This window comes from Aplysia californica, unplaced genomic scaffold, assembly GCF_000002075.1.
Source record: "Aplysia californica isolate F4 #8 unplaced genomic scaffold, AplCal3.0 scaffold00488, whole genome shotgun sequence".
Taxonomy (NCBI): domain Eukaryota; kingdom Metazoa; phylum Mollusca; class Gastropoda; order Aplysiida; family Aplysiidae; genus Aplysia; species Aplysia californica.
The window spans coordinates 609,764-620,499 of NW_004797758.1; the positions used below are offsets into that span (position 1 = coordinate 609,764).

At 38.7% G+C, this 10,736-nt stretch overlaps 1 protein-coding gene across 1 annotated transcript in view; it reads right to left on the reverse strand.

Annotated features, from left to right (window-relative positions):
• The window catches only part of LOC101861308 (5-hydroxytryptamine receptor 6), a gene marked incomplete at its 5' end in the record, with an annotated part of 11,843 nt that extends 4,269 nt beyond the window's left edge, over positions 1–7,574 (reverse strand). Inside the window, 1 exon segment of the mRNA XM_005105727.3 lies at positions 6,538–7,574. Coding sequence (XP_005105784.1) covers positions 6,538–6,735 — 198 coding nt within the window.
• Between the last annotated feature and the right edge of the window lie 3,162 nt (positions 7,575–10,736).

Genomic DNA, 10,736 nt, shown 5'->3' on the forward strand with positions numbered 1-10,736 from the left:
AAAAAGAACGCAACAAGCAAACAAACAAAACTAAACCTCTAAACAATTGTAAAAAGTAAATGAAAATCGGTTTAACATGCTGAAATGCATTGTGTTAAAAGGCTTAGTAAAAGCAACCCCCCCCCCTCCCCCAAATACTTAATAACAAAAAAAACAAAACACTTTTAAATCACCTTTTCCAGTTATATTGACATATTTGTTCTTTTTTTTTTTTTTTACTTGTTTATTGTAGATTAGTTTGTGTGTGTGGGGTGGGGGTGTGGGGGTTGGGGGTTGCTGGTTGTTGTTTTTATTTAGGATGTCGAGTTTGTTGTTTTGGTAAAATGATAAAAGCTAACCTAAAATGAACCGAGAATACTTGCTTATCTTTTTTACCAGTGAACTATTAATTATAGAGAGCAGAATCCAGTTCCCTTCAGTGAAACAGACGTCCATTTGCTTACTACTTTTTCGTAAATTTGGTTCATAGTCTAAAATATCGCATCTTTTCTCTGTCCTATGAACTCTTGGTCTAAATCTGGCACGGTTTATTATGTACAAGCAATCAAAAGTCTGGGGTTTGTTGATGATGTTCTTATTTTTACTGTTGTTTTATGTTGTTGTTGATGTTGTTGTTGATGTTGATGTTAATGTTGATGTTGTTGGTGGTGGTGTTTTCCGTTCTTTTATTAAATCATTGTCTCTTTTCCCTCCTCCCTTCCTTTGATCTCCACACGACCCATAATGTTAAAACAAACAGCGACATATTGTGTATTATGCACTTCACCTAAAAACTGTTTTATCGAGGTATGCACCGTTGCGTTTCTGGTTTAGATTTTACAGAGCTCTATCTGTGCTTTTAATGCGCAGCTAAGCACATTTCCCTACCCCATGCAGCACCAGTACTGTTGTCTCGTAATTTTTCTCTCTCCCCCCGCTCTGCCTCTCTTTCTCCTTTCTCTCTACTGCACTCTCTATCTCCCCCTCTCCCCGTCACTCTTTCCTTCTTTCTCTCTCCCTCTCTCTCTCTCTCTCATTCTCTCTTTCTCTCTCTCCTTCTCTCTCTCCTTCTCTCTCTCCTTCTCTCTCTCCTTCTCTCTCTCTCTTTTTTTCTCTCCCTCTCCTCTCTCTTGCTCTCTCTCTCTCTCTCTCTCTCTCTCTCTCTCTCTCTCTCTCTCTCTCTCTCTGTATGTCTCCCACCGTTTTTACAGAAAGTTAATGTATTTTCACAGAGGAATGCATACAACAAAAAATGATAACAAGGCTAAATAATGTAAACCGTAAAACCCTTGAAATTTACGATTCCGTTAACCAGCAAAGCTTGTACCGGTTCTAAGGGGCACAGGCCAAATAAAGTATGTTCAAACTCTTACGGCTTTTACACATTTTGACTTCAGTTCAAAGTAACTTTGCTTCTGCATTTGATCAATCTTGTGCATTACATTTTATGACTTTCTAGGAATAGGGTCATTACCGAAAATGGTTGCCTGAAAGTTAGTAGCACTACAAAGTAGAACTACAAGGAGAATTCGCTTCATGCTCACCTCGAGTTCAAGGAAAAAAGAAATACCTGAACCATTACTTACTTCATTAGCATCGCGCTAAATATCTACCTGCCTGGATTTATTGCTAGTTTTGCTGTAGTGTGCACGCTATGTATGCTGTGGAAGACGAACGTAAAGTTGTGTGGTGTCGCTCAAGTTGAGTACGTTTTCAGAAGTGTGAATTATTCTGAGTGGAAAATTTTCACGCCTAAGCTAACAACGACGTTCAAACAGCAGCGTTTAAAACGGTTCAACTCCAACGAAACCGCACTGCGTTCTCGCATGCCTCAACTTAACTAAAGATAGATTGAGGGTTTTTCTTTGAGCATGCTTGAACTTCCCAAGCATTCGTTAAGCGCTTATGACACCTATGTTCTCTGAGAAAATGAAGGCAGGAATGTTTCCAGCTACGTTTTGGGGAGATTTGCAGGTAGATAAGATAAACATACGTTTTCACTGTCATAAAGTATGATCTTCTGGCGGTATAGCTGTGATAATGACCTAGCTGGCTCGTGTTTTAGCATCAAAAAGTTCAGTGTGCAGATTTGGATAGGTGATAATGTCCCTCTCCGATATGGTGTTCAGGTTATCGCGGACATAATAAAGATTTTGCAAGAGGAGACATGGATCTGAATATAAAGCAATGTCAACGTAAATGCTCGTCATTTTCAGGGCAAAGCGTGTGTGGCTAGTGAGGACTAATTATGGATAGCAGGGGGAATATGGTAAGCCTAAGAGTGTGTGTGTGTGTGTGTGTGTGTGTGTGTGTGTGTGTGTGTGTGTGTGTGTGTGTGTGTGTGAGAGAGAGAGAGAGAGAGAGAGAGAGAAAGAGAGATAGATATATAGATAGATAGATAGATAGATAGATAGATAGATAGATAGATAGATAGATAGATAGATAGATAGATAGATAGATAGATAGATAGATAGATAGATAGATAGATAGATAGAGAAAGAGACCGAGGAAGAGACCGAGGAAGAGAGAGAGCGAGACAGGAAGAGAGAGAGACAGGAAGAGAGAGAGACAGGGAGAGAGAGAGAGAGAGAGAGAGAGACAGAGAGAGAGAGAGAGAGAGAGAGAGAGAGAGAGAGAGAGAGAGAGAGAGAGAGAGAGAGAGAGAGAGAGAGAGAGAGAGAGAGAGAGAGAGAGAGAGAGAGGGAAAGAGAAGATAGACAAAGACAGAATGATAAAGATCCAGAGCAAGGAACTGGCAGGTAAGGTAATAATACACCATAAGTTGGAGGTACCATGAGACAAAAACGCGAAATTCCTTCCAGTAAAGCGAGTCGGTTCATAGTGTTGAGAAATAGAGTTCAGTAACAACAATGGGATGTGTCAGGCTATTCAGCTTTGGAGCATATGCTTTCTACTCCATTCACGCACCACAAATCATAATTAGCCTTTCACCTGCTACAGACTAAATGCAATGAACAAATGCGTCGTCGTAGATCATTAATTTAAAGACAACGGTTGAGAGCCAGTATTGTAACCCTAAACCACCCACTCGTCAGCCCCTGCCTCCGCCCCCCTCCCTCAAAATGGTTCAGATACCTTTGTTATTCAGCTGTTCATCCATGTTGACGCTCTCACTCTACCCCACCCCACTCCCCAAACCGCCTGGAAAGAGCAGAGTGTCAGGAGAAAAGGGTGAATAGGTATGTGTGTGGGGGGAGGGGTGTTTGCTGAGTGAGTGAGTGAGTGTCTGAGTGAGTGAGTGAGTGAGTTTATGTGTATGTGTGTGTGTGTGTGTGTGTGTGTGTGTGTGTGTGTGTGTGTGTGTGTGTCGTGGAAGTGGGGGTGATAACATTGCGTGGCAGCCTGCCATTTCTCTGCCAAATCGTTGACATAATTTGCATAGCAATGCCAATCTGTGTCGATTTTCAACTAGACATTTGCAGCCTGATGAACCGAAGAAATCAGGGCAGCCTATTTTGCTATAGAACCTTGTCCTTTCGGCAGAACTATTCAGCCTTTATGATTTTGTTCCGTTATTCACAGCGGTGAGAAGCGAGGTAGAGCCATTTGAATGCCCTGTGATTTTTACGGACAATGGATTTTCTCCTCATTTTTCTGAAACCGCAAAATATCAACTGATTATATCTGAAATGATTAAGATAAATACAGAAATCTGTGGCTTCGTTGTGAAATCAAGCCCTCGTCAAAATAATAAAATCAAAGGAATCGGCATTTTGCGTCTGTTCAAATGATGGGGATATGAGGGGCTCATTTTATGTTCTTTAAAAACCTGATCAAAGCCACAACCTCAACCCTCTCCCCCCACCCCCCGCCAACCCCCTTCCGTACTCTTGCAATTTCCAAAAACCCTCAAGTTTTAGAAATCAGTAAAGCTTTTGCGGCCATTTTCTCACTAATGTTTCCACTGACACAAGTAAACCCCAACCTCCTCCAATAACAGACTTCTCGACTTTTATTCAAGTTAGATGGGTATGCCTTCATCAAAGACAAGACACCTCAACACGATTTAAGGTGATACCAATAGCATCATAATAAATGCCCCAAAAATGACGAACGCCCAGTCCACAACGTCGTGGCTCAAAACAGACAAACCTGATCTAACGACCACCTGTATAAAACAATCACCAGTAATAATTGCTGCTTTCTCTCGTGCGTAGCTTTACTCTATATGGAGACTGTGTGAAACGACTATCAGTCGAATACGGCTACTTTTCTCTTAGACAAAGTGTGGCCGTCTTAGACAGTTTCGACAGTACGTTGAATTTGATGATTGCGAGGCGAAGTGATAAGGGGAGCCAACAAAAGAAGCTAAAAAACACTTCCATTCACTGTTCCCTAGTCACAGCAAGAATAGCTTACAGTCCCATTTTTCTGAATGAAACGTAGCAAATTGCTCAGAGGGAAAATTTCAGTGGGCTGTCACGAGGATATCCCTTTCTTCTATTGAGAATTCGAAGTATAATGTATTGTGGATAGTCATTGGATGTCTTTGCGTCGCACTGCATGCGTGACATTGCGCACTTTGTGAACAGCGCTTTAAATAGAGAAAATCGAACAGTGAATTCTTGTTTGTGGACTTATAGACCTTTATATTGTACTTATAGAAAATAGCATTCGTACATGGTATTATAATAGCACGAACGGGGACAAAACATTTCAAACCATCGATGAATGTTCGTTTCCTTAAAAAATAGCACTGCCATATTCGACGGATTTTACCCGCGTCGATTTAGAGATCGATGTCTTAGGCACCACAGACGCAGAACTTCCTGTTTGGAACGCAGTGTATTACATCACCAAGAAAAAAGGACTGGGCCTTTGGGAAATATTTTGAAACTATGAAATAACCTGAAATCTAAAAGATTTCTATTCCAAAACGTCGATAATGTAATGCTTTCAAATCTCAGTCTGATGTTTGGGTATTTTTCTTTAGTCGGCACAGATACTAAAGCAAAACAGCTAGTCTGCAGGCGGAAATAATACATTTTTAGTTGCTGCTGTGTGAAGTTGAATAATTTAAATTTGACAAACTCTTTCTCTCTTAAACACACTCTCAGATACAAAATTCCAAAAACTTTTTTGTCATCAGAAGTAGAAGAGGTAGACAAAAAAGCTGTATGAATAATTAAAACGGACAAGGAAACATTTCATTCTAAAGGCGCGATTTTAAATTGCATGGTTTTAAATATACGAGGATCTTTACACCCCCACCCTCATATGCGATGTTTCACTTTTCGACACATCCAGTAGGTTGTCGATTCTAATACAGGCCTGATGTTATAAATGAATAGACGCCTTACGCAACAAATCAAGGCCATGAGAATGCGTTAAGTACGATCAAAGTGATACATCATTGCAATAAAATGGTGCTATAAAACGTTCAGTCTCTGAACAATGTCTGTCCGTTAGACTTAGACATTCATTCTGCCGTTTGATCTTGCTTCAGGTGAAAGTCTTACTTGAATCTTCTCGGTGACAGATTTTGTGTCAATGAAGTAAGAAATGAGAAAATAAAACGAAAATGGAAGTTTTTATTTAAAACACCCAACAAAAACTAAGACAAGGACAAAAACAACAACAACAAAAGAAGAAGAAAAAGGCCCTACCACTGGCTCCTTCCAACAACCGACAAGCGTTTCTTTAAATTACGTAACAGTAATATATAAGCACATAACACCTATAGAACAGCAATGAGGGAACTGTGTTTGTTTGTGGTCAATTATAAAGATGACCAGGGGGGGGGGCGGGGTAAAAAGTATATATATATATATATATAAATATATATATTATATATATATATATATATATATATATATATATATATATATATATATATATATATATATATATATATATATATATATATATATATATATATATATCAAAATATTAATTTAATTACCCCACCTGACTGGCAGAAAAAATTAATGTAATTTGTACATGGCATATATTTTAGTCTTCACGTACGCTTGTGAGACCAGGACCTTCACAAGAGAATCAGAGAGAACAATACAAGCTACAGAAATGGGTTACTTTCGAAAACTTTCGGGCATCAATCCACAGAAATCATGTTACATGAGATAGTGAGGAACAGAATGAGGCATGCCAATGGGCCCTATGAAGATCTTCTCACCACTGTGAAAAAAGCTAACTGGGATGGTATGGGCACATAACAATATTAACATGACTTGTAAAAATGATCTTTTAGGAAGAGGAAAGGCGGACAAAAAAGAGATGGGAAGATAACATAGAAAACTGGACAGGTCAAAAGCTGAGTGAAGCCCTTTGAATGACTGAAAAAAGATAAGGATGGAGGAAAGTGGTTGCCCTTTCATCCTTGGAGCTCCAACTGTCATCTAAGATTACGGGATAAGTAAGGTCATAAAGTGCGCAATAGCATGTGTGTGTGTGTGTGTGTTTGTGAATACATGTGTGTGTGTGTGTGTGTGTGTGTGTGTGTGTGTGTGTGTGTGTGTGTGTGTCTTATATGCTCATGTCAAAACTTCACTGATATTTTTTTTTTCATGATTTCCTCACCTGATTGAGAGTGGCGGGAATCATGACGACAGTCGCCAGCAGTATGTCAGCGATGCTGAGAGACACGATGAAGGTGTTGGAGACGGTCCTGAGGTTCCGGCTGTACCCGACCGCTACAAAGACCAGGATGTTACTGGCCGTGGTGGCCAGACAGATGAAGGACAGGACAAGGGTCGTGGCCACTGTGCCTGGGGACATCACCTCATGGTCGCCCGCAAGGGCTTCTGGGTACTGTGACGTCACCAGGATTCCAGGAAGAAGAATTGGGCTATTTATAAATCCTTAGGGTTTCGGCACGAGCTAGGCAGAGGTTTCCTGCCTTCACAAGAGGAGGAATTTGTATTTTTCTAACCGTATGTCCAGTTTGTATGATCTATAACAAGGCAATCGCTCATTACGAACACAAGTACAGTTTGTAAGTGTGAAAGCAGTGATGGCGTGTTAGTTCCTCATCTGTTTTAGACAGAGAAACAGTTGTAATCGATTGTTGGTAAATCCCGACAGTTTTCCAGTGAACATTCCAGGACAATCTTTTGCATTTACATCCTTGCAAAGTTATGGAGACGGGTTGGCAATTCTTCATTTATTCATAAATAGGCACTAGAAACGAATAAACACTGTAGCATAAAACAGCTAGACTTTGTATGATATGCTGGAATGCTGTGTGTCGTATTCTTGAAGTTGTTCAACGAAATGCCTTTGTTAATGTAAAAATCTGTAGGCACAACTAAAGTATCCACCACTTTAGAACAAACTTTTCATCACACGTTCATGGTAGAACGTCGTATTTTAAGTTAATGTGAAGCATAACTCCGTGATTTCCAAAATACGGATCTAATATGAAGACGTGATTATAAACTCCTCATATTATATTTTTGATGTAAGAATCCAATGTTCTGTAGTTATCCACTTCATGTCACGACCAGTAACAGAGGCAGGTAGAAGATGCGCAGTGTAGGTTCCCTCATCAGTAGAAAGACACAAGCAGTCAAAAGATGAATCGCTATGCTGGAAAGCTGATTGAATGCAGAAAAGCCCTGAAAAGAAACCAAAATCCAGATCTAAATAATATGATATTATAATAATGAAATTTTCATTAGGTAATTACAGTTTGATTGTGGCGTTCTGTTAGCACAGTAGGTACCGAGCTCGGCTAGGTAGCGGATGGCCCTAGTCCAAATCTCATATTGGGCGTGCTTGAACTCAAGTGTGTGTGTATTAGATGTACTTGTTTTTTGTGGTGGGGTTTGTTTGTTTTTTGGGGTCTTTTTTGTGTGTTTGTTTTTGTAATAACAGTTTTCAAGGGTCTTTGCCCATTTGGCTCGGTCCTATCGGACGTTCAGCTAAGAGGTTTAGTCTCTTACATTACCTACTTGTATTGATAGGTGCGTTAAACATATATACTTACTTTTAGATGTACACACACTATACAGTTTGTTTGCAATGAAGAATGGAAAATTTGTGGCTACCGACAGAGTTAAATAATCGTATACTTTTTGTAAACAACTGGAGCTACCGAGTGACAGATTTTCAAAGCGTATACAAATATTGAAATAATCTGATCTTAACCTTTTTAATCATAAACAAATGCATCGTATTATCCTATTTATTATTTTTTGGGGTGTGCTGTTGTCTTATCTATGCATATTATATGTGTGACAGTCCCTCACTTTCGCCGCCTAAAACTTCGGAACCACTTAACTTTCGAATTTGAAAAAATTAACGATGATTCAGAATCATTTAAATGGTGCACAGTTTTACTGATGAGTCTGAAGTTACTCTACTTTAATTTTCAGGTTTTCATTTGTTTCGTTTAGATCTAATCTTGGGATAGTCGTCCTTTTAGACGCCATTGTGAACAAGTGAAGTTTCTGTTCACAATGAGTGCCCACTCATTCTACAGCTTTGAAATTCTGGAGTGTACAACCACGAAAGTGGAATAGAGAATCAACCTATGCATCTTTTATATATTTGGCAACTAGGAAACTCATGTGTCACTTTTCTCTCAAGATTTATTGTTCCTTTCTAGTGGCGTATAAATATAGTAGACCAATGATATTCAGTTGATGTTAATGCACCGATCATTCCTTTCATCGAAAGGGGGCCCAGCTAGATAAGTAATAGTTCCGTGCTGAAAGAACATTTACCTTGTGGTCCAGAGGGAATACAGTACTGTAGTCAGTTTAAAGAGTTGGTGGTTTGAGTGCAGTGTTCTTTGGATATCATACACAATACTTGTTTGTTCAATTAACTGTTAGTTAGTCCTTCAGATGCTTTTTAGAGAAAGCATGAAACAAAATAGATACGAGGATTGTAGAATCAGTTACTCACATTCTCCGACTTTTAAAAAATGCGGAGAATTTTATAAGAAACAATTTTTTAAAACCAACATTTCTTGTTTCACGTTTTTACTTTACAAAATTTCTTCGCTAGGGATAACGAAAACGAGGAGCACTTATGTCCTGACGTTTTATTTTGTTGTTGTTTTTTTTTATATTGTTTTTGTTTTTGTTTTGTCTATTTCGCTCCACAAATCCGACCTGTTCGCATTCGAAATAGTGACAAAATAAAATAGAACTTTCAAATAGAATCTCCACAACTAAATTCATTCTGATTTTGAAGTACTTTTACAATAATATGTGTCTCTCTAGAGGCTCGTCTTTGATCTGCAAACAACAAATAGACTCTCTGCAATCTTCCTGTCTACCTGTTTTTGGATGTAAATCTCGAGGACAAAGGCACTGAGCAGCCTAAACAATGCTGTCTCTTTTACTGAGTGAGTATTCTTAATTTAGTCATGAAGACATTATCGATTCTGTAAACACTTTGAAGGTGGAGATTAAAGGTGGATGAAAGAAAACATAGACATGCGACTACCAGGATACATTTGTCTGGGATTCTGTTACAGGCTGGTTCTTAAAGTACACGTTGGTGTGGCATCGCGGTGAAATCATGCGCTGGTATTAAAATAGATTATTAAATCAAATAAAAGGCATTTTCCCACCATCTTGGTAATTATTATCGATTTTTGGGGGCTCAGCATATTTTAGGTCTTTTTAAAAACCTTGTGTGTATTTCTCTGATTAACTTTGATCAAAGACACACACAATGATAACAAATGTGCAGTTTCCAAGGACTCTTAAGCTTTTGAAGTCATCACACTTTGGCTGACGTTGATTTCTGCATCTCTGACACCAGGCAGCCTCCACTGCCTCCATCAATCGTAAATATCTTGACTTCTGTTTACAGTAGATAGGTATTTTTAATCAAAAGCAAGACAAATTAAGATTATAACAATAACTCAATATGCTCAAAAAAATCATGAGCATCTGATTTCACCACATCGTGACACTGTTAATGTTTAGTCTTGAATCCGCTACGATTGAGGGCTTACATGCTTTCAAACCACGTTTCAGAATCACATTTTTAACGTTCGTATTGTTTCGACGAGAAAAGCATGCCAGAAATAATCATACATGATAATGAACATGTCTTACTTTATCCTATTTTATAAATAAAGAACGTCACAAATGAAATGTAAAAATATAATCTAAATTTAGTCGATGGTAACACATTTAAATGGGTTTCTTTAGTACCCACCCACGTGAATGTTGCGAGAGCATACTAAGTATTTATTGTTCTAATTCCTGTAATCCATGTAACGGGAGATGGGGCTAGAATATTTCTACGCAGTTTAATTTTAAGTTTAAGTACACGGCTGTATTTCAGTCACGATGTTTTATAATTTATTGGTGTTGGGGCTTTTAATGTAGCATTAAACAGCATTAACACTCGTGTGCACCGACACATGCCCCCATCCACACCCACACCCAAACACACGCACAGACACACACACATACACACACATACACACACATACACACACACTCACACACATACAAATACACACACACACAGATACACACACACAAACACAACACATATACAAACACACACACACACACACACATATACAAACACAACACACTCACAAACGTAAATAAACGAACAAACAAACAAACAAACACCCATACACTAAGCTATTCTTATCTTAAAGGACACATTTCTTTTCATATTAAGCACAAAGTCGAAACGTATGACCATCAGCAAGCAATACAAAGGTGAATATATCAGCTCTATGTAGATCTACTGTATTTTGTAATGTGATAAGGGTAACAAGTGCCTGTGATTAAGCGTTG